Source organism: Lupinus angustifolius, chromosome LG17 (genome assembly GCF_001865875.1).
Source record: "Lupinus angustifolius cultivar Tanjil chromosome LG17, LupAngTanjil_v1.0, whole genome shotgun sequence".
NCBI classification, from domain to species: Eukaryota; Viridiplantae; Streptophyta; class Magnoliopsida; order Fabales; family Fabaceae; genus Lupinus; species Lupinus angustifolius.
Window position 1 is genome coordinate 17,815,270 of NC_032025.1, and position 24,564 is coordinate 17,839,833.

At 31.5% G+C, this 24,564-nt stretch overlaps 3 protein-coding genes across 5 annotated transcripts; 2 read left to right on the forward strand and 1 right to left on the reverse strand.

Moving 5' to 3' along the window:
- LOC109331915 lies at positions 273 to 3,799 on the forward strand. 2 transcript variants are annotated; one of them, XM_019566712.1, is made up of 7 exons: positions 274 to 542; positions 630 to 710; positions 940 to 1,116; positions 2,001 to 2,171; positions 2,290 to 2,502; positions 2,587 to 2,675; positions 3,111 to 3,799. In XM_019566712.1, exons 1-7 carry the CDS (start codon positions 449 to 451, stop codon positions 3,789 to 3,791), a joined length of 1,506 nt encoding a protein of 501 aa, XP_019422257.1. In that variant the 5' UTR covers positions 274 to 448; the 3' UTR covers positions 3,792 to 3,799. The 2 variants fall into 2 exon arrangements, with proteins under 2 accessions (XP_019422258.1, XP_019422257.1); XM_019566713.1 differs by lacking the exon at positions 630 to 710 and having other exon boundaries at positions 273 to 542.
- LOC109331916 (probable gluconokinase) lies at positions 4,253 to 5,750 on the reverse strand. The gene is made up of 3 exons (XM_019566714.1): positions 5,614 to 5,750; positions 4,918 to 4,997; positions 4,253 to 4,834 (listed from the first exon to the last, which is right to left on the reverse strand). Exons 1-3 carry the CDS (start codon positions 5,673 to 5,675, stop codon positions 4,410 to 4,412), a joined length of 567 nt encoding a protein of 188 aa, XP_019422259.1. The 5' UTR covers positions 5,676 to 5,750; the 3' UTR covers positions 4,253 to 4,409.
- On the forward strand, positions 17,764 to 23,182 carry LOC109330651 (xylogen-like protein 11). 2 transcript variants are annotated; one of them, XM_019564907.1, is made up of 3 exons: positions 17,764 to 18,229; positions 21,922 to 21,982; positions 22,843 to 23,182. In XM_019564907.1, the coding sequence occupies exons 1-3, from the start codon at positions 17,842 to 17,844 to the stop codon at positions 22,991 to 22,993; spliced, it is 600 nt and encodes a 199-aa protein (XP_019420452.1). In that variant the 5' UTR covers positions 17,764 to 17,841; the 3' UTR covers positions 22,994 to 23,182. The 2 variants fall into 2 exon arrangements, with proteins under 2 accessions (XP_019420452.1, XP_019420451.1); XM_019564906.1 differs by having other exon boundaries at positions 17,765 to 18,229; positions 21,922 to 21,978; positions 22,839 to 23,182.

Sequence of the window (24,564 nt, forward strand, 5' to 3'; positions counted from 1 at the left end):
ATGTATAATGCTAGTGTGCAAATATGTGTCTTTGTGGTTGTAATTTTTAATAAGTGTCGTCCAAAAATTAAATTCATAATATTTTAATCAATTTAAATATCTAGCAGATTTATATCATTAGATCAGCGTCTTATTGGTAGGAATGTGAATATTGAAAACCAGAATCCATTTATTTCGAATGTATTAATGAAATTCATTATTATTTTTTCTCTCTCCTTTTCACTCACTCTCTAACACTTGAAAACAAACAAACTTTTTTTTTCTGCTATGAACTGAAACCACATTTCATTACAAAAAAGAAAGGAAAAGAAAAGCACAGTTTCTTTTCCACTTTCTTCACTTTCTTCACTTTCATGCCTTTTTCACTTCATGAATTAGGGTTTCATCACCATTGTTGAAACCTTCCATTTCCCACTTCACTAACCATTTTCACACTCACATTACCAAAATGGGTAACCACCTTTTGCTGCTATCTCTCACTCTTCTCTTCCTATTTTTCAACCTCTCAGTTTCTGCTGCACCATCTACTACTTCACCTGCAAGTAAGTCCCATGCATATTTTTTTGCTTCTTTTTTTTTCAAGTTCAGTTCTTTAGCTTAATTTTGTGCTCTCTGCTTCATATTTTCAGGAGTTGTTAATGGGTTTCTCTCCAATTCTGTTCCTGCTTTCGTAAAATGGGTGTGGTCACTCAAAGCTGCCACCAAAACAGGTTTAGATCTATTGCAATGTTGACCCACATTTTTATTTTATTTTTACGAACTTTCGTGTGCTTGATGTTATACGTAGTTGGTCCTGAGCCCGGATAAAAATTGAAAGTTATGTTAGGCAGTGGATAGCCAATGTAAAACTTTGTCGAATATCTATGATATTGATCAATGATGTTGTATGCTTTATTTTTATGTTGAGCTGCATTTTTTATTTATTTATTTATTTTGCAGCATTTTCGAGACGGTCGATGATGAAGTTTGAGAGTGGATACAATGTGGAGACTGTGTTTGATGGAAGCAAGCTTGGAGTTGAGCCTTATGCTGTTGAGGTGTTGCCCAATGGGGAGCTTCTCATTCTCGATTCGGCTAATAGCAATGTTTACCGGATTTCATCGTCACTTTCTTCGTGTAAGGGTGCCAATTTGATTGGTAGCTTATGATTCTGAATTTCTGAGTGATGGGTGAAAAATCATTCTTTTTATGTTGTTTTTTAGTCAATTTGGTCTATGCTAGCCATTATATTAAAAATAGCATAAGTAACTTTTTTGGAAATTAGAGCTCACATAGAATTTAACTTGCAATGAATTTGCAAATTTTGAGCTGCACACCTTTTTGCTTTATAGACAGTAGGATCATGCGTTTCTCTCAGTGTAAAGAAGTATGCTTTCGGTTTTCCCTATGTCACTGAAGCATTTTCCTGTGTATTTATTGCAAAAATTTTACTGCAATAATGGTTTCAAGTTGTGGTTGTGGTCATGATTGCGGTTACATGGCTGATGAGGCCGCAATTGTGGTCCGGATGCTGTCGTGGAGACTAGTAAAACCATAAGGTTGTGTTCTCAATTGTGATTGTGAACCCAGATTTAAAACCTTGATTGCAATCCTTTTAGACCTGTCATATGGCCTATATCAGGTTACAATGCTTTTTTTTAGGAAATCGAAGTGTATTGCGTTTGAGAGGGAAGACTACAGTTACCATACAAATCTTATGGTTAGTTCCTACATTCTTCATTCCATTTGTTTGAAACAACTTAACAAGTCGCAAACATCATATTGTTTCTGATGATACTTTTGTCATCTGTTTTCATCATAGACTTTAAAAGAATTAAAAGAAATGATTGGCTCTAACTATTTAGTAGTTTAGTGTGTGAAATGATATCATGATTGTGATGCATTTTAATTTGTCTCTGGGGAACTTCTCTTTTCAAAATAATTTGTCTGTGACAAATCAACTCCTTGGATGTGTATATTTTATTCACTTGAGAAAGATCATGCTGATTGCAATTATACAGATAGCAGACCAAAGCTGGTTGCAGGATCTTCCGGAGGATATTCCGGACATGTTGATGGGAAAGTCAGGGAGGCTAGGATGAACCACCCGAAGGGGATAACTGTTGATGACCGAGGAAATATTTATGTGGCAGATACTGCAAATATGGCAATTAGAAAAATTAGTGATTCAGGTAGAATAATCTTTTGTCCACTTAAATCAATTTTCCTTTGCTAGAAGTTCTAAATAACTCATGAGTCTTAGAGTCATAGGTGGAAACTTGTTTACTGAATTAGGATTTCTGTTTTCAGGGGTCACAACAATTGCTGGAGGAAAATCGAGCCGCGGAAGGGGCCATGTTGATGGGCCAAGTGAAGAAGCTAGATTCTCTGATGACTTCGACGTGGTTTATGTCGGAAGTAGTTGTTCCCTCCTCGTCATAGACAGAGGAAGCCAAGCTATCCGGGAGATACATCTCCGCTTTGATGACTGTGCCTATCAATATGGCAGTGGATTCCCACTTGGTAAACTAAATTTTCCGAGTTTCTCTGTAGAAGTTCTGTTAAGTGTTAATATCAAACTTTGAATGGTTGACTTCAATGTTGCAGGAATCGCAATGCTTGTGTTGGCCGGATTCTTTGGTTATATGCTGGCATTACTGCAACGTAGACTCGGTACACTTGTGACAATCCAGGATGTGAGCGCTTCACATTGTCTTGTTTCATCTGATACATAATACTAAATGAGACTGATATAGACTTAAATGAATATAATCTTCCATTGATGGAATGCTTTTAATAAATCGAGATGAACTAGATGTCCGGAATTGTTTTGAGAAGCAATGTTTTCAGTCTTGCAGTCAAATGAATTTGCAACTTGCATGAGAGTTGCATAACAGAAAACAGTCATTTCATGTTATGCTATAGTTTTCAAATTATCACTTTAAGTGTGTTGCCTTTACAGTGATGGCAACATAGCATTATGTTACTGTAGATAAAATAAAAGCATGTAAAATTTAAGGTCTGCCATTTTTCTCTGAAACTGCACAATAAAAGATTCATATATATATATATATATATATCTGGATATGTAAGAAAATTTCAGTCAATGATCCATCTCATGCTTTTTGTAGGCTCAGACTGAGGTTCCAGTAATGTCTAATTTTTCTCCAAGTCTTCATCAAAAGCCCTTGCAATCTGTCAGACCTACCTTGATTCAATCAGAATCTGAGCCTGATAAACTGGAAGATTTCTTCAGATCCTCCGGGAAGTTTATTGCCAATTTCGGTGAATCAATGGTGGAGATAATGGGAGGATTACTTCCTGGTTTCAGGAAAACACCACAGAACTACCTGTATGAAAGAGAACCACTGCTCCAGCAACCTCAAAAGCAGCAAGTAAATGCTTGGCCTGTGCAGGATAGTTTTGTGATTCCCGATGAAGATGAGCCTCCTTCTATTGATGAAAGAACCCCCACTCCTCGAAAAACATATGCGTTTATGTCCAAGGATGCAGAAAAAATGCAGCAATTGCGACAAAGTAAAGCATTCTATAGTGGATGGGATGGAGATCTTCAGCAGAAACAACAGCAACAGAAATATAATCATCGCCATGAGTATCGTTCTTCCATCCCTCACACTTATTATGAGCAGAGCCATGAGACAAACAATGAGATAATATTCGGGGCAGTGCAGGAACAGGATGCAAAACAGAAGTCTGTTGTAATCAAGCCTGTGGAGTACGGGGCTTCGATGTATGAACATTGCAATATTCGGTCTCGCATGAGTTCAATGGATTATAACTATAAGTATTGAGTATATTATATAGTTAGGAAGTTTACTACCAGTAACGAAACCTCGATCAGGTTTGATTGGAGAGTGGAGGATGAATGAAATCAAGTACAGGTAGTATAATGATTTCTTTCTGTGGGATCTTAGCTAGCAGGTCATCATAATATTAAATGTTCATTCAGTTTTGCCAAATAATAGGTTGCTTTGGTGTTAGTGTTACCAACTTTGGCAACCATTTTAAATGTCTAATATATGTTACTGTCAGATATTTCCTAAGTCTGATGTAACATCTTGATTCTTGACCAACCATAATGGTCTGAAAAATAACACATGTTATCGCTTCATTTTAATGTCAGATGTTACCGAAGTCTGACCAATCATTAATAGTAACGCCCATGTTCGGAAATATGTCCTAACTTGTCAGATGTTACCTAGTATGACTGAAATAGTTGCTTCTTGGTTACCAGAAACAGAATATTTAGAGAAAATTGTTTTAATGGGGCACTTCAAATCCAGAAAACCCAAGATGGAGCACTTGAAATTACAGTAAATGGTGAGAAATACCATTGCCTCAAAATTGTGCCAAGACAAAAAAAATGACTGTTGAACCTTGAAACCTATTTGTAAAACAGTAATCACATTTTATGACTGTAAAGAGCCCTGAAACTGGTGCATTTTTTGAATGGTGTTGACAATGGATTGAGGACTTAAAGTGGCATCAACTCTAAAAATTCCTTCAGATTCATCAATCTCAAGCAAGTCTAATTGAGATTGCAAAAGAGATGCAGGCATATAATGTTTTCCTTCTGCAGCTCTTTTATTTAGTCGAATACTAAGCACTTCGGCAGGAGCATCCAACAGAACAAAATTAACAGCACTTGCATAACTCCCCCATTCATAATCAGGGTTTGCTGATCTAAGTATTTCTCTATATTTCTTCTTCAAAGCAGAGCAACCAAGAATTACACCTGTCTTGTTAATTATGCGTTCTCTTACCGCGTTGCGCAGCGAATTAAGCCATGGTTCCCGGTCTTCATCTGTAAGGGGGATTCCGATTTGCATCTTTTCTGTTATAATGGAAAGAAATCAAAATCAATGAGCCTTTACATTGAGGTTGTGCAATTGTGTAATGCTCATTCATATACATTACCTTTGTTTGATTGAGAATGAAAATCATCAGCATCAAGATACTCATAGTTCATCTCTTTTTCCAGCATCTTACCAATTGTGCTGTTGAATGAATAATGAATAGATTAGTTTTGTAAAGTATAATTCTAAACATACAGTATTATATTATAGTGTCATTCAACAGCTTTAAAATTTGATTGGAAATATAAAATGTTCAACATATCATGAAAAGTGCATTTCTTTTTAACACTTTTGTTAGTGCAAATATCCTTGAAAAGGGATGGGGAAACCACACATGATGTTGTTCTGGGAAGACCAAAAAGGACAAAGGATATTGTGATCCATGCGTAACAAGAACAACATTGTTTTTTCATGGACTTAAAACAAAACAATTTAGGATTAAAAACACTTAAACCAATTCATTCATATTACTACTATTGAAAATGGTATAAGACATCGTTATATCTCCGCTGACCAAAAGGTTAAAAGTCCGAATCCTCATGGCAACACTTGTTGGCAGGAGCAGACTTCCTTAGGCAAAAAAGGTGAGGGTATTTCTTGGTAGAACAACAAAAATTGTTTAAGTCCGGAATGATTAAAGTTGACTATCATCGGTTCAAATCCAGGAAACAATCTCAGATAAGAGTGATTATTCCGACAGAATTAATTAGTTGAAAATAATAAGCAAATAAAGTTGTTTAGAAATTAGAAGACTTACGTTTTGCCGGCACCGCTGACACCCATCAGAACTATAGCTATACCAATGTTGATTGAAGCCATATCTAAGTATTGGATTCTGAAATCAGAGTGAGAAGAATATATATAGAGAGAGAGAGTTAAGAAGTGAATGTTAAACTCATAGATACACATTAAAAATCAAACTTTTATAGTCACATTAATTATATACTGTTAGTAGATACATTTTTTTTCTCAATTTTTATTTTATTTGATGAAATAAAATTCATAAGAAATTGAGGGTAGAAGTGATAAAGATGAAGTAGCCAATTGGAACGCGTGAAAGAGGATACACGTAAGTGACACGCAATCATGCCATCACAATATTTTCATAAACTTCGTTTTCTCAAGTCTCAGTTTTGACCAACATTGTCTATGGTGATTGGTTTACTTTTACTTCCCCTAAAACTTGGCTTTATATTCACTATAATAATTATATAATTACTTTTAAAATTAAAATATGATTTTATTTCACATTACATTTCAAAATATGTTGTCAACATAATTACATTAATATTTACCACCTTTTGATTTCAACACATATTGTCTATTTTCTTGTGATTATTTTTAGAAAAATCAATTTCCATTTTTATTTCCTCAAAACATGGTTGTTGTTTTCATTTTTAAAAAAAATCACTCTACCAATTATATGTTCTATTATTTAATTCAGATTGCAGCAATTTTAATAAATAACAATAATAACTTTCATCCCAAAATCCTAATATGAAAATATAAGATGTTTTAAACGAAAGATATTATTTAATTGATTTTCACATTTTTGTTGATTACTAAAGAGAATACTTCAAAAATATAATAAGTGCTTATAATTCAAGAAATGAAGGTAATATTTTCTGAAATACGAAATGAAAACAATGCACACACTTTTGGGAGCACATATATTGTCCCATAATGTGTCACTTCATGTGCGTCAGAAAACCTTATATTCTCATTCTCAGGTACCTTCTAAGGTACATCTCTATTCTTATACCTCTCAAATTCAGACCTGAGCGTCAGATAACTTTTTCAAGTATCTTTTCAGGCACACTCAGAAGGAACTCAGGCAACATTCAGGGAGACTCTCCACTAAAGTACAGCCAGACCAGACTGTACTTCACAACAAAAGAACAATTCATTGAAAACTACTAAATTGTCATAAAAAGACTAAAGTGGATCTTCACTCTACACATATCAGATTAAAAGCATAGAACAACAACGATTAAGCCTTAATCCCACTAAGTGGGATCAGCTGCATGGATTGAACGACGTCATAATACTCTATCATATAAAATCAACTTAGAACAAAATATTTATGGAATAACCTATTCAACATTTTTGTATCCACTAGTGATGAGGTTTGAGGATTTCAAAACAACCATTCTACAGAAACTTCATAGCCAAGAGCAACAAATACAATATTTATAACATCTCTATAGACAGAGAGAACAATTTAATATATTCATAATGCAGCAACAACTCATGCTTAAATGTCTACATGGCATACAGAAATAGTTTACTTGAATAAATGAGCAAGTTTAGGATCATCCAAATCCACATCCAACAATCCATTCAACTTCATGTATTCTATGTAATGATCTGGTGGCTTCACTGCAAGAGCGCGTTTCGGAGTAAAGCCGTGAACTCTTTCAAGATCTCTGGCTAGCCACTTAACATATGTCTGGTCCAAAGGAGGTACAATCTTCAGTAATATTTCATCTTCCTTTTCTTCCTTCCCCACTTTGTTTCCCATGGCAAAGTAACTTAATTAGCTCTACAAATGCACAACATATAAGAGTCTCTGTGTATAGAATCAATAATAAGTATATAATTCTTAATAGCTCTTAAACTGAAAATAGCTTCACCAAAATCTAAGTTGTTGAAATTTAACCATATTCTTAGTGTAAGACTAAGCTAAGTGGAAATAAATATGAGGTAGCAAGTGCATTGTTGTGGTCTTTATAAAAGATACCAAGAGCAACAACAATGACACAAGTGTTAGCAAAACCATAATCTAAAACCTTCTGAACTTGCTCTTTGGTTCCAATCATCATTACATGATGATGTAAAATATGGTGGGTAAATAACTCTGCTGCTACAATACAGACTTATAATTGTAACTAACATCATATCCAAACATGAAAGGGACTACAGTTTTGAGAGCATAAATGAAAGAATGACAAAAAATCGAAAAGTAAGAATATGATCCATTTAAACTCGCATGCCGTTATACAAAGAAATGTACTTGGAATTGATAGCATGACAAAGTCAGTGATCATGGGAATTGGATCAGCAAACCTTAAATAGTATAGGGAAAAATAGTTCAATAACAGCACCTCATGCTATGGTTTTTTTCGTCACGGAGAAACAAGAATGACAACGGGGACGGATCCGATGGGGGGCAAGGAAGGGTGCACCACCCCTTTCTTGCATATGTCTTGTACAATTAGCTATATGTAGGTAGCATTTCTCTAAGGAAATATTAGATATTTATACATATGAGCATAATCACCTGATACGTAATACTCTTTGGTACGGGTGTGAGTACGTAATACGCGTTATATTATCCTGTCAAATACTAGTACGCTAAGACTATATTCAGTAGGGTTTCTATAGCTCTTTGCATGGTCGTTTCTAGTGTCACTTCTTGTAGTTTTGAATCGACACCATAGGAAAAATACCTAAGGATAAACAAATTTCTTATTTGTTGTAACTCTTAACTCATTTGAGTGAACATTACCAATTATTATTCTTTTACATAAACTGTAGCTAAAAACCCAGTTCGTTCCTTAAAGTGAACGAGTTCACAAAAGAATCATGAATTGTGTTTCAATGCATGAGTCCTCTCCCTAAGGTGTCTAGTGGATCCGCCTCTGGATGGTAGAATCAAGCATGACAGAAATGTAACAAGCCTGCAAATTACACAAGTCTTCCTCTCTAGTATCTACTCTAGTTGTTGTGTTATTCATAGCTTTGGGATAATCCCCAACTCTGATTCCGACAGAAATCATATGTCCTCGGGTGTCTCATTCTATGTCCTGGGAATCAGATTTTAACAAGTAATATAAAAATGTTATTTTTTGTTTTTAAATGTTTTGTTTTTATTTATACGTCAATATCTGATTGGTTCAGGACATACGGAGACATTACAAGCACACATTAATTGAGTGTAATCGAAACACCCATCTTGAATAATCGAAAGCAATGAAATATGAAAAGGAGTAAATGAAAGAAAATATAAAAAAGAAAATTGGAAAGAAAGTAAGGAAAGTGGAAGAGGTACATACCTGGAATGCCAAAAAGGTAGAGGTTTCGCCAATCCCTTCAGCGATAGATAGAATAGAAGATAAAACATGTAATGGGATTTATCATTTATGTCATTTTCCCTATGTATATTAAATAAATATTAAATTATTTTTTAAGTTAAGAAAAATAGAGATAATTTAACATGGATGATTTGTGTTCATAATAAGTCTACCCCACACTCAATTTTGATGGTATTTTTTGTCCCACCATTTTTATCCTATCCTTTATTTCTTTTTGTTCAGAAAAAATATAAAATTAATATATATTTAATTCTTATTTTGTTTTTCTGACCAATAATAAATGATTTATATATAATATGAAGTGATATAAAATTTGGAAAAGAAAATGTGGTTTCCATTCAAACCTAGAATCAAACTCTAACTTTTATATTTGCCATATGCCCCTTATAGTATTGGACTTTTGATATATAGATATTAGAGGACCAACAAGTACTATAGGCTTCAATAAATTTGATGTGGACTAAAATATGAATGATTTGATTCATGTAAATAACTATTATTAAGATGGTAATTACACATTGAAATGGAATTTCTTAATCATAAGATAAGAAAAAATCATTGATTATACAAAAAAGAATTAGAATGACATAACTAAACTTATTATATAAAAATATTAGTCAATTTTTAGTATTAGATATCTATATAAGATTAGGTTATTTATTCTATTTAAAAACCTGAAAATATATTTTTAAATAAGTAAAATCATATTTTAATTAAATTAGACTTACAGAAAATACCTCCAGAGAAGAGTATTTGCTTTACCAAATAAAAAATGACACTTAACTAAAAAATAAAAATAGAAAACAAAAACACAAAACTAGATAATAAAGAAAAACAAGACACAATAAAAATGATTTTACCTTTATAACCAGCATCGGTCCAACCTGATGTTAACGTCTAAATTGCCACCATCTCGCATCTCCCAACCCAAGGTTGTTGTCTACATATATTTTTTTTTGTTTCCCACATGTATTATCATATGGGAGACAATTCTATTCGAGTCAGAAATATTATAGGTATGTGGAGTTAACTCTCTCAACGGATATTTTTTTATTTACAAACTCAAACCCAAAACCTTATTTAAGGGGAATCAAACATGTATCACTTGTCTCTTACATATAATCCACCACATGTTGGTGCATTCTGTTTGATTTTCTTTGGAAACAATGTTTACTAAACATTGTTCCATCTTTTGGAAACAATGATTCATCTTTTACTCATTTTTTGTTCTCTTGCTTTTATGTACATTAGGAATTGTGAAATCAAATTGGTCATGAGAAAGGAAGATAACTAGGATTGTTTTGTGGTTCTAATCACCCCTTAGTATTGAAAAATATTGTTTAAATATATTAAACCAAGTTACTATATGGAAGAGATAAGATTTTTTTTATTGATTCAATATGTAAGTTGCTTTCATGATCTCATTCTTGTCACAATTGCATACAAAGTGTATGAGTGAATACTTCACTCAATTTGTTATGATTTTAATGGAGATAATACCATCACTTGTGATTGTTTATCTATCTTTGGTCTTCATCTCTAGTTCAATATTTTACTAACTCTATATTTGGCTTCACCTTTAATAAAGTATATGGCTTTAATCATCAATTGGTGACCAAATGCATATAATAGGAGAGGTGGACGAACAACAATCCCAAATTCAATCAAAATTTGAAAAGAACTTAAATTAATTTGAAGCACTATTTATGAGTATGATATTTAGAACTGACAAATAACTTATGATTTTTATAATTCATTTCCATTTAGAAAAGGTTTCAAATTTGAAAGAATTTGAATTATAAAGCAAGAAATGTCAAATAGTTACAAAGTATCACTTTGTTTGTAAAGAATGAAATAGAATACCATAAAGAGACTCGAACTAAAAAAGTAAAATGCCGCAAAGATGAAAGGGAAGGTTGCAAGGCTCACATAGAATCATGAATTCGTTATAGGTATAACTAAAAGATATCAACTACATTCTCACAACAAAGCACATTAGAATTATTCTATTAAGAGTTTCGTAGAAAATTTCATAATTGTGAATTAAGTCTGACACAAATTTCACATCTTATCATCTTATCATGAGTAATAAATCATTCATAGTGACATTAAATAAAGTAATTAGACATTTGAGAGTTAATAGGAAAAATAATGTTGGCAAGAGAATATATGATTGTTCTTAAAAAATGCAATAGATCTTATAGGTCCAACACAAATTTTACTAGGAATACTATTTCACACTATTGTTGATATCAACTTTCCTACCTATTTTCTATGTTGCTCTTCTCACTTACTTATGTATATAATGAAGGGAGAAAAACTTCGTCATAAAAACATAATGCAAGATTAATTTTTCTCATATTTTTAAGATGTCTTGAAAATGTTACTTCAACTTTCTAAACTTGACTTCATAGTATTTAGAAGTAATGAAATAATTTCAAATTTTGGAAAGGTCATTATCAAATATATTTAATGGATCATTTATGAAGAGTAACTCTTAACTCATTTGAGTGAACATTACCAATTATTATTCTTTTACATAAACTGTAGCTAAAAACCCAGTTCGTTCCTTAAAGTGAACGAGTTCACAAAAGAATCATGAATTGTGTTTCAATGCATGAGTCCTCTCCCTAAGGTGTCTAGTGGATCCGCCTCTGGATGGTAGAATCAAGCATGACAGAAATGTAACAAGCCTGCAAATTACACAAGTCTTCCTCTCTAGTATCTACTCTAGTTGTTGTGTTATTCATAGCTTTGGGATAATCCCCAACTCTGATTCCGACAGAAATCATATGTCCTCGGGTGTCTCATTCTATGTCCTGGGAATCAGATTTTAACAAGTAATATAAAAATGTTATTTTTTGTTTTTAAATGTTTTGTTTTTATTTATACGTCAATATCTGATTGGTTCAGGACATACGGAGACATTACAAGCACACATTAATTGAGTGTAATCGAAACACCCATCTTGAATAATCGAAAGCAATGAAATATGAAAAGGAGTAAATGAAAGAAAATATAAAAAAGAAAATTGGAAAGAAAGTAAGGAAAGTGGAAGAGGTACATACCTGGAATGCCAAAAAGGTAGAGGTTTCGCCAATCCCTTCAGCGATAGATAGAATAGAAGATAAAACATGTAATGGGATTTATCATTTATGTCATTTTCCCTATGTATATTAAATAAATATTAAATTATTTTTTAAGTTAAGAAAAATAGAGATAATTTAACATGGATGATTTGTGTTCATAATAAGTCTACCCCACACTCAATTTTGATGGTATTTTTTGTCCCACCATTTTTATCCTATCCTTTATTTCTTTTTGTTCAGAAAAAATATAAAATTAATATATATTTAATTCTTATTTTGTTTTTCTGACCAATAATAAATGATTTATATATAATATGAAGTGATATAAAATTTGGAAAAGAAAATGTGGTTTCCATTCAAACCTAGAATCAAACTCTAACTTTTATATTTGCCATATGCCCCTTATAGTATTGGACTTTTGATATATAGATATTAGAGGACCAACAAGTACTATAGGCTTCAATAAATTTGATGTGGACTAAAATATGAATGATTTGATTCATGTAAATAACTATTATTAAGATGGTAATTACACATTGAAATGGAATTTCTTAATCATAAGATAAGAAAAAATCATTGATTATACAAAAAAGAATTAGAATGACATAACTAAACTTATTATATAAAAATATTAGTCAATTTTTAGTATTAGATATCTATATAAGATTAGGTTATTTATTCTATTTAAAAACCTGAAAATATATTTTTAAATAAGTAAAATCATATTTTAATTAAATTAGACTTACAGAAAATACCTCCAGAGAAGAGTATTTGCTTTACCAAATAAAAAATGACACTTAACTAAAAAATAAAAATAGAAAACAAAAACACAAAACTAGATAATAAAGAAAAACAAGACACAATAAAAATGATTTTACCTTTATAACCAGCATCGGTCCAACCTGATGTTAACGTCTAAATTGCCACCATCTCGCATCTCCCAACCCAAGGTTGTTGTCTACATATATTTTTTTTTGTTTCCCACATGTATTATCATATGGGAGACAATTCTATTCGAGTCAGAAATATTATAGGTATGTGGAGTTAACTCTCTCAACGGATATTTTTTTATTTACAAACTCAAACCCAAAACCTTATTTAAGGGGAATCAAACATGTATCACTTGTCTCTTACATATAATCCACCACATGTTGGTGCATTCTGTTTGATTTTCTTTGGAAACAATGTTTACTAAACATTGTTCCATCTTTTGGAAACAATGATTCATCTTTTACTCATTTTTTGTTCTCTTGCTTTTATGTACATTAGGAATTGTGAAATCAAATTGGTCATGAGAAAGGAAGATAACTAGGATTGTTTTGTGGTTCTAATCACCCCTTAGTATTGAAAAATATTGTTTAAATATATTAAACCAAGTTACTATATGGAAGAGATAAGATTTTTTTTATTGATTCAATATGTAAGTTGCTTTCATGATCTCATTCTTGTCACAATTGCATACAAAGTGTATGAGTGAATACTTCACTCAATTTGTTATGATTTTAATGGAGATAATACCATCACTTGTGATTGTTTATCTATCTTTGGTCTTCATCTCTAGTTCAATATTTTACTAACTCTATATTTGGCTTCACCTTTAATAAAGTATATGGCTTTAATCATCAATTGGTGACCAAATGCATATAATAGGAGAGGTGGACGAACAACAATCCCAAATTCAATCAAAATTTGAAAAGAACTTAAATTAATTTGAAGCACTATTTATGAGTATGATATTTAGAACTGACAAATAACTTATGATTTTTATAATTCATTTCCATTTAGAAAAGGTTTCAAATTTGAAAGAATTTGAATTATAAAGCAAGAAATGTCAAATAGTTACAAAGTATCACTTTGTTTGTAAAGAATGAAATAGAATACCATAAAGAGACTCGAACTAAAAAAGTAAAATGCCGCAAAGATGAAAGGGAAGGTTGCAAGGCTCACATAGAATCATGAATTCGTTATAGGTATAACTAAAAGATATCAACTACATTCTCACAACAAAGCACATTAGAATTATTCTATTAAGAGTTTCGTAGAAAATTTCATAATTGTGAATTAAGTCTGACACAAATTTCACATCTTATCATCTTATCATGAGTAATAAATCATTCATAGTGACATTAAATAAAGTAATTAGACATTTGAGAGTTAATAGGAAAAATAATGTTGGCAAGAGAATATATGATTGTTCTTAAAAAATGCAATAGATCTTATAGGTCCAACACAAATTTTACTAGGAATACTATTTCACACTATTGTTGATATCAACTTTCCTACCTATTTTCTATGTTGCTCTTCTCACTTACTTATGTATATAATGAAGGGAGAAAAACTTCGTCATAAAAACATAATGCAAGATTAATTTTTCTCATATTTTTAAGATGTCTTGAAAATGTTACTTCAACTTTCTAAACTTGACTTCATAGTATTTAGAAGTAATGAAATAATTTCAAATTTTGGAAAGGTCATTATCAAATATATTTAATGGATCATTTATGAAGATGTTGGGATGCTTGAAATATGTTATTGTGTTAGTCTCACATTGTCTACTATTGAAATAGAGTAGAATAACTAGTGTTATATATTAGACTTAAGTCCCTTGTTATAATGTGCACCAGATGTAAGCACCAAATAGGAACACTCCATGGGCAAGTAGGCTCATGGGTGTGCTAGGGTTTGTAATCCTTATTTTCTAATAATATCTTGGTAGCCGCTCAGCGCTCCCGGGGACGTACGCACAATTGGTCGAACTCCGTTAACAAATTCTCTTATTTCTTCTCTTCTATTTATTCTATGCACATTATTTGATTGCTTGTGGCCAACGTTGCGCAAGATCGCTTCCGTTGTACCAACAATTGCTATCAGAGTCAATTGGTATATGACTCTTAACCTAGACGTCAAATAATGGCTAAAGAAGGTGAATGCGTGATGGCTAGACAAGCTGTGTCAAGGATAATGGCAAAGATAGAGTAGATGAGTTGAAGGAGAAGGAAACATGGCAGAACTATAGTGTGGGCGATGTATGTGTTGATCCAGAACCCCATAAGTTCATGTATTGGGTTAGGATCAAGGTGAAGATAGAGACAGGGGTGTTGAGTTAGATGTTGACAATATCTCTCTAGATGTTGAGAGAATGTTCTCATTGGAGATGATAAAGAGAATATCATAATAGCGTGTGTGAGATGTCATAGTGAAAAATATTAATTGTTAGTAGATCCACAAAAACACAAGGGCGATGGCTGACTTTGATGTAAGGTGTAACATGGGCATTGACTTTGATGCAAGTTAAACACGAGCATTGGTAGAGATGCAGATGTGTGACATGGACATTGGCTTGGATGCAAGGATGTGACACATACATTAGTTAGCATTGACACAAGGTGTGTGCTGTGGGTATACTCTTTATGGTGGAGTATGATAGTTCTTTTGAACTAGGATTGTCGGAGTAGACAATGGTGGTAGGGGTTGAAACTTTCCAAGGAAGCTCCAAGGTTCAGTTTGACTGAGTATTGAAGATGACGATTGTTGGTGAACATTTGCATAGAGGTTCCAATATATCGAAAGACTTCCTAGCAATATGTCGCTAGGCGGCATGTTCCATTTGATGGTGGTACGGGAAACTGCACTACAAGTTTGGAGAGCTAGGCTCTTGGTAATATCGTCAAGGATACTCATAAGGTATATAATGTTGGTGAGCAATTAAAGAGAATTAGACATTGAATAAGGTGAAGTCATATATTCACTAAGGTAGAGATTCTTGTGTAGATTTCCTAAGGAGCGGGATATTCGTCTATTTCAATCAAGGTGGAGATTGTTGGGAATGCTTGAAATATGTTAATGTGTTAGTCCCACATTGTATAGTATTGAAATAGAGTAGAATAACTAATGTTATATATTGGACTCAAGTCTCTTGTTATAATGTGTACCATATATAAGTACCAAATAGAAACACCACATGGGCAGGTAGGCCCATGGGTGTTCTAGGGTTTGTAATCTTTATTCTCTAATAATATATTGGTATTCGCTCAGCGCTTCCGGGGACGTAAGCATAATTGGTCGAACCCCGTTAACAAATTCTCTTGTTTCTTCTATGCACATTATTTGATTGCTTGTGACGAACGCTGCGCAACAATCACTTCCACTACACCGACAAAAGATTTGTTATATTTCCTATCAATTAGTACTGATCTCCAACAACAACCACTAGCAACAATCCAATATAACAAAAACCAAAACTTGTTTCCCATTTGCTCAAATACAAATACAAGACACAATATGTGAACATCATTATTTGACCTCCTCAAAGTATTTTCCAACAGTTTCCCTCTCCTTCTCCACCCCCTTAGAAGTCCATGATAAGTTAGATATATAAATAAAAACCTAGCTAGATATGTAATTTCTTGAAGTAATAAAAAAAAAGTGTAAAATTTATGTATGACAGTGTAAAAATTTATATACAGTTAGTGCATAATCCAACATTTATTTATATTATTATTATTATTTAAGAGTTAATATTGATTAAAATAAATGATGAATGAAACAATAACAATGTAAAAATTTCTTACACTATCAGTATGTACATTTTTTCGCATAAAAATATCTCTTACTTCTCAAATAGTATTACTTATTTTTAGGGTCGTGAAACATGTGACACATAAAAAAACCTCTTTTGGTTTGGTTACCTCTATACTTTTTACTGCCTTAACATTAATTTCCAATTATGGTACCTTTAGTTTCAGTGTTGGAATTTAAGTTCATTGAGATGCATAGGTGATGTTGGCAGATGACAATAAAGAGGTGGAACTACCACCCTTCACCAATTATAGATATTCCAATTTACTACTGTAGGACCCAACAAAATCATGACACCTCTATATATTATCTTAACAAAAATACTAGTATCAATATATCCATTTCTATTTAAATGTTACAGATAACAAAAAACATATAATTAATATGTTTATTTATATTAAAATGATATAATATTTTATAATGTTATTATTTACTTTTTTTATAACGATTATATTCATTTTCACTTATTATCTTTTTTGACTAATTAGGTAGTGTGGTTGTAAAAAAAGTCATATTGAGAACTAGTAAATACCAGTAGGGTTTTGAAATGGGGGAGAGATATTTTCCAGAGATCCCTACTGGACTAGGATTGTGATACATGGTAAAAAAAAACTTTAACAATTATGATTTTATATTATTTTTCAATAAAAATTAAATAAAAAAAATGTCCTCTCATATTTTAATATTGGTCTCTCTTATACTTGATATTAGTGGTTTATTTTGGGTACAAGGGTATCTTTTGACCCACTTGGGTAATGAACTAATTCCTCATGGAATGCGTGACTATTCATATCAATAAGTGTCATTTTTAGGAGCACCTTGACCTTTTGTTTATTCTGAGAATCTAGCAGAATTTTACACCACTAAACAACATTATCTTGTTGGTGTTATGTAATGGAGTTGAACACTTTGAAATGATTTTTGTTTCTTAAACCCAAAGTCCAATCATCCTAAGTTGGAACTAAGATTGATTCAAACGAGTTGACCAATTAGTAAGATTTCTTAGGCGGTTTTATGAAATTATGGACGGCATAGAGAAATGATGCACAGTGAGTTAGTTGGATGTTAAATTCATTAAATTTAGCCACCTAAAGTTATGGACCCTTCTTTCCATATAAAAATACCAAACCCTCTATTTAACTTTAACTTACCCTACATTCCAACACATACATTAAAATACAACAAACTTTAGAGAGCACCAAAATACTAGATCACAAGAATCAAATGGCCACCACCACCACCACTAATAGCACTTGCAAAATGGCCTACATTGTTGCTCTAGTGTTAGCACTAGCATGGTATGGTGCATCAGGACAATCTCCGGCACCAGAGACCGCGACGGCTCCATCGCCGACGACGGGTAGTAGTGGCTGCTTTACAGCACTATTAAACATGTCAGATTGCCTAAGTTATGTGGAAGATGGGAGTAATTTGAGTAAGCCAGAGAAAGGGTGTTGTCCTGAGCTAGCAGGACTAGTTGATAGTAACCCTATATGTTTGTGTGAGCTTCTAGGGAACCCTGATTCTATTGGGATTAAGATTAATTTGAACAAAGCTATCAAACTTCCATCAATTTGTGCTGTTACTACTCCTCCTGTTAGCACCTGCTCAGGTAATACTACTTTAATAACTTATTGATTATCATAAACCAAATTAACACCTTCGTAATTGAGTGATAATGTCAAATATACCCACACCTGTCTTCATTGGTTTATTTTAGTTTATGTTAGAAATATATAGAGTTGATTTCTATGGAGCACATATGTTGTGCTACTCTTTGTGTCAGTCCATGTATTATGGATTTATGATTGGTTAGAAAAATATTTAATAATTAAATTTTAATTTAAATATATTTTTCTGACTAATCACATGCTCATGAGATATGGAGTGACACAAAGTATATGACAGCATATGTGTACCCAATTTCTAGCAGGGGAGAGAAAGAGGAATCTGATATTATACAGCTGATTATATTATTAGTGTGGACAATATACTATTAGGATATTAGGAATCAGATCTAGCTATTTCAATAAATTTATGATATAAATTAATTCGATGGACTTTTAGAAGAACTGATTCAATGAACTTCAAATGTAGATCCAATGAATACGGTGGGACACCATAAAATATTATTGTTAGGCATACAAAAAGTTGTGAGTAAAAAAGTAATTCTAATTATTAATTGAGAAATGTATTACACTATCATTATATTATTTTTCAAATTATTAATTACCAACTTTTAAATATAAATAAATGATATGCTATATTAAATATATATAATTTTTTCCACCAGCGATGTATATATTATTTAGAGTAACTTTTTTTAACATTTCAATTTGTACACGAGAATCAAAATTTGAAGCTGACAGTAACGTCGTACCTAAAATAAGTAAATGCTGATAAAGTGGTGGAACCACCTCGTGACTTCCAACAACTATAGTTATTGCAATTTACTTAATTTAATAGTAGGATCCATCAAAATTTTGTCCCTTAATTTGAGTAAATAATTTATGTAATATATACTTTTAAAACAGAAAAAGATGTATGCACCATAATGTAAATATTTTGTCCCTTAATTTGAGTAAATAATTTATTATTCATTATTTATTTTTAATTATTATTGACTTTTAAATTAAAATTAATATAAATATATGATGAATAATGCACTAACTGTATATAAATCTTTATATTGTCAATAAAAAATATTAAATTCATATTTAAATCACAAAAATAGAAAATGTGAAGTATATCCCTGGCAAGTCATGTAGGGAGTTTTGTGATTCTCTATAGTATGGATGGACATTGTGATACATGGGGAGAAAAGGTTTTAATGATTATGATTTTAAGGTTTTTAATAAAAAATTTAAATTTAAAATATTTTTTTCTCCTCGTATTTCAGTATTAAAGAGTCTGTTCTTGGAGATGAGTTGTATTCATTTTTAGGATGTAAGCGATTTCGATTTAAATCGTGGTGAGACCAAACTGAACCAAACAACAAAACATGGTTTGATTTGATTTCACTATTCAGTTTCATTTTTAAGGAATACTTTAAGTTTGATTTATAATTTTTGAAATTTAGGAATTATTCGAATTGAATCGCATATTAAAGAAATAGATACTATGGAATAATGTTGTGTTGTTGTTTTAATTCTGCAATCAATTTTGTGGCTCAGATTACCAATTTATGTGAATTTTATTGTTATGTATGCTACTAAATTATTATATATGATACAAAATTGTTATGTACGTTACCAATTGTAATGTTATATATATTAGTAATTGTATATGTTAATAATTATGAATTATAATAATAATAATAGTATTTTCATCGTCATTGACAAATAATGTTTCATGGAATATATTTTAAATTGGTGTATGCTTTTTTTAAAAAATAAGAAAATTGTAGAATTAGACCAAACCATTTATGGTAGTTTCAGTTTTCATACAATAAAATTTACAATTAATTGGTTGAAGTCAAACAAATCATATCTTTCTATTTGTTCAAACTAAATCACATATTTACACCTCAACTCATTTTGGGTAGAGTTGAGTTAAAACAAGCAATGCGAAACACTGCTTGCTGTAGGTAATAAGCTATCAAAGCTTTTGGGTAAAAAAAAAGAAGGAAATATATGATTTTTAAAAAGACTTTATTTCATTTTTTTTTGGTAGAAGACTTTATTTCATTTGAAAGCAAATTTTCACAAAGCATTGAACTAGCATGTAGAAAAATAAAATGAGCTTTTATTAATTGTCAACCAATTTACTCTTTAAAATGTTTAAAAATCATATTATTTCCATCTAACTAAGAGCATATTATTATTTTTTATTAATTTTTCAAATTTGAACTAACTTCAAAAATAGTTTTACCAACAACTCTAAATTAATTTGATAAATTACTTACACAGTTATAGAAACTCACAACTATAATTCATAGTAAAATTGAAACATGAATAACTAATTTTGTAAGTTGTCAAACTAGGGAATCAAAAGTACATATAAGCCTCTCTTTTTTTGTTGTATTTGTACCTCATGTCTAATGTTTTGTTGATTACTTTAACATATATTTATATAAAGTTCCCAAATATATAATATTGAATACGTTGAAATTCATAGGTATTAAAGTGGTTTTTAATGCATATTAATGTAGTCATTTATGGTGATTTTTAAGTTTGTGAAATGAAAAAAACTAATTAGTCTCATATTGCTTGGACGAGGGAAGTTGAAAAGCATTATAAGCCTTAAGTTGCAACCTTGGGGTGTGCCCAAGGGGTACAATGAGTTTTGTGGGCGGTTGATGACTCACACAAACAAAACTCATTCACACACGCATCACGTCCTTCGCTGTCGTCCGACTCGGCTCGTGTCTGGGTCGAGCCCAACAATCTTTTTAAATATTTATTTATTTTAATTTTATTTTGGGCTATTTGGATTTGCACCCTATGTTGACCACCACCGCCGTCCGACTCGGCTCGGGTCGTGTTCGAGATCGGGCATAACATTCTTTTTAAATATTTATTTATTTTTATTTTATTTTGGGGTATTTGGACTTGGGTTCTGTGTTGACCAAGTCAACACCTACACGCATGTAAGATATTGGTGATAGAGCTATTAGTAATAGAGTCGTTAGAGACCTCATGCTATAAATATATGTCTCCTCCTTATATTACAATTCACACCAAGTTGTAGATATTATTATATTCAATATTAAATTGTATCAAAAAAATTTAGATTTAATCACATTAAACAATAAAGTTTATAGTGACATATATTTTTTCTAAACAAAATTTTGGTGAATTGACATTTTCGCTTAACTAGAAAAATATTAATTGTATATTAGAAATTGATTTACAATTTTAATGTACATAAACTTTCTAAATGTATCGAATATTAGTGAATTGACATTTCAGTGCATACATTTTCTCTTTTTAGGGTAAGACTTGTTTTCTTTAATAAATCCAAAACCAAACACCACAAAAAAGACTTATCATTATATGGTTAACCTTTAAGAAAATGAATGTTTGAGATAGAGTATAATTATTGTAACTTAACTTAGTTGTAAACGAATTCTTCTTTTAATAATATGATCATATATGATTGAATGAAAATTTGTTATACTAAAAGAGTCATTCCTGGCTTCCTGCTAACGGAATATATAAACAATATTAATTTATGTAACATATGTTTGCTTATTCTTATAACACATGCATAGCTAGTTCATAAATTTCTTAACTTGATTTTGTTGAATTGATGATGAATGTTGTTGACAATTATCTATATTTGTGTTTGCTCATAATGTCACAGAATTGGGAATCCCAGTCTCTTCACCTGCTCCTGAAGATTCCACATCGCCAACGCCAAGTAAGTTCTCCACCACTTCATAAATAAATCGAAGAGTAAATTACATTGAGCACCCCTGAGTTTTAGTGAAATTACATAAATTATCCAGACATTTTTAAAACCTACACAAACTACCCCTACTTATATATATATACATTACACAAACTACCCCTACTTATATATATACATTACATAAACTACCCCTATAAGATAGATAATTGAAATTTCTTAAATAAAAAATGGTGACGACAGTAATTAAGTCAAACAAAATACGGTATATTGTGAAGATAAATCCAAATAGTATAAGATTCGATATTTATTTTTTATTTTGGTTAGTTACAATATAGTATGATAGTAATTTAAACACCTCTTAGAATTATTGATGCAGTTTGTAACGAATAAAAAATAATGAATATAGACCAAGTTTATATTATTTGGACTTGTCTCCACAATATATCATATTTTTTTTAACTTAGTTGCACTCGTCACTATTTTTGTTTAAGAAATTGCACTTATATCTCTTACAGAGGTAGTCAGTGTAATGTATATGTATAACTAGGGGTGATTTGTGTATCTTTAAAAAGGTCTGGATGATTTGTGTAATTTCACTAAAACTCAGGGAGTGTCAGTGTAATTTACTCATAAATCAATTTTGTGGAGTCCAGATATGCAATTAAAATTAAAAAAAATAAGTATGTAATAAAGTCTTACATTAGACCAATAAGTTATTGGTACTTAGTTAGTAATCCAAGTGAGTGTGTTTTTCACTCTCACCAAGAATTACACTTTCTCCTATGAAAGAAAAATGTTAGTCCAAAACATAAGAAGTTTATATCTTGAAATTATTGTAATGTTTACCTTATATACAATTCAATTCATAGGTAGTTTGGATTCAGAAGGTCCCTCTACAAGTCCAATTCCATCTTCAGATGAAGCTGCTGCAGCCACCCCTTCTCAAAACAATCATAATGGAGCTTCACCATTTCATGCCTCTATTCTCACTTTCATATTTCTCTCTATCTCCATATTCTTCTGATTCTTATACACATTTCTCATTATCATATTTAATTTCATAGCTCTTTAATTTCATTTCTTCATTATTTATATGTTGTCAGCTCTTTAATTGACTCAAAGCATTATTGTAATCTCATGCACTCTCTCAATTACTAATGTTGTTAATTATTATTAGTGAATAACGTACTTTAAAATATATTTTCTTGCCTGCCATGTGAAATGTTAACGCTATTCATTTTATATTATGTCAACCTGTTTTTTTATTGTTAAAATGTAATTCTGTATTTATATATATTTTCTGAAATATATTTCCTTGCATCCGAATGCATAAAGATGAACAATATTCGATTTTCGACTTTTAAAAATTTCATAGTGTTTTCGAAAAAGTAGGTCTGAATAGTATTCAATTAATTATATAACAGGAAGTGTGAATTGCATCAGCCCAGAAATATTTTGGAGCTTTGCTCTCATTTAGCATGGTCATCGCGAGTTCCTCTAGAACTCTATTTTTCCTCTCAACAACTCCATTTTGTTGAGGGGTACGGGGAGCTGAGAACTGATGCATGATGCCATGCTTATTACAAAACTTATTAAATTTATGATTTTCAAATTCTCCGCCATGGTTGGATTGTATGTAAATAATTTTCAGGTTGATTTTGGATTTGTTTGGCTAGACATTTAAAAGATTTATATGCATCACTTTTTGACGCTAAAAACAAAGTCCATGTGAATTTAGAAAAATCATCAACAATTACCAAAGCGTAATAGCTTCCACCAAAACTCATAATTTGGGATGGTCCAAACAAGTCCATATGGGGAAGCTTCAAAGGTCTAACAATGGATATCACATTCATTTTATTAAAGGAATTCTTTACTTGTTTACATTTTTGACACATGTCACAAGAATCCTAAGTTTTAAAATCGAGTTTTGGAAGACCGATAACCAAATTATTTTTAGATAATTTTTCTAAATGATTCACATGAATGTGAGCGACACGTCTATGCCAAAGCTAGATGTCATATTCTTTTGAAATAAAACATTTTGAAAACAAGGAAGTGACATCCTCCAGATTAACCATATATATTATTTACACGATATCCAACAAATTTTACATTATTAGATAATACGTCACGAATTATACAACAATCAGAATCAAATGATACACGATTACCTTTGTCACATAGCTGGCTTATGCTCAACAGATTATGTTCCAAACCTTCTACGTATAGAACATTCTCGATTACAACATGGGTTGAGTTGCCAATCTTTTTAGTGCCTAAGATTCTTCCGTTGTTGTTGTCTCCATAAGTAACGAAGCCCTTTTCTTTTAATGACAAGTCTATGAATTTTGACTTGTCTCCAGTCATATGTCTCGAATAGCCGCTATCAAGATACTAGTTTTGCCCATGTGTTCGAAGACATTCCTGCAAAATAGATCACCTGCTAGTTTCAGGTATCCAAATTATGTTGGGTCATTTTCTATTAGTAACTAGGTAGTTATCTCCCTTTCTTACCCAAGCGTAAACACCATTGGGTATCCCATATCTTATGATGTAACAGGAATGAGAGGTGTGGCCATGTGTGCCACAATA

Excerpts from the sequence above, each read along its gene's own strand:
- LOC109331915 (XM_019566712.1), top strand. The coding sequence starts at position 449 with ATGGGTAACCACCTTTTGCTGCTATCTCTCACTCTTCTCTTCCTATTT. Across the intron at positions 543-629 it reads ATCTACTACTTCACCTGCAA|GAGTTGTTAATGGGTTTCTC; the intron begins GTAAGTCCCATG and ends TCATATTTTCAG. Across the intron at positions 1,117-2,000 it reads TTCATCGTCACTTTCTTCGT|ATAGCAGACCAAAGCTGGTT; the intron begins GTAAGGGTGCCA and ends GCAATTATACAG.
- LOC109331916 (XM_019566714.1), bottom strand. The coding sequence starts at position 5,675 with ATGGCTTCAATCAACATTGGTATAGCTATAGTTCTGATGGGTGTCAGC. Across the intron at positions 4,998-5,613 it reads GTCAGCGGTGCCGGCAAAAC|CACAATTGGTAAGATGCTGG; the intron begins GTAAGTCTTCTA and ends TTCATTCAACAG. Across the intron at positions 4,835-4,917 it reads TCATTCTCAATCAAACAAAG|AAAAGATGCAAATCGGAATC; the intron begins GTAATGTATATG and ends CCATTATAACAG.
- LOC109330651 (XM_019564907.1), top strand. The coding sequence starts at position 17,842 with ATGGCCACCACCACCACCACTAATAGCACTTGCAAAATGGCCTACATT. Across the intron at positions 18,230-21,921 it reads TCCTGTTAGCACCTGCTCAG|AATTGGGAATCCCAGTCTCT; the intron begins GTAATACTACTT and ends ATAATGTCACAG. Across the intron at positions 21,983-22,842 it reads ACATCGCCAACGCCAAGTAA|TTTGGATTCAGAAGGTCCCT; the intron begins GTTCTCCACCAC and ends ATTCATAGGTAG.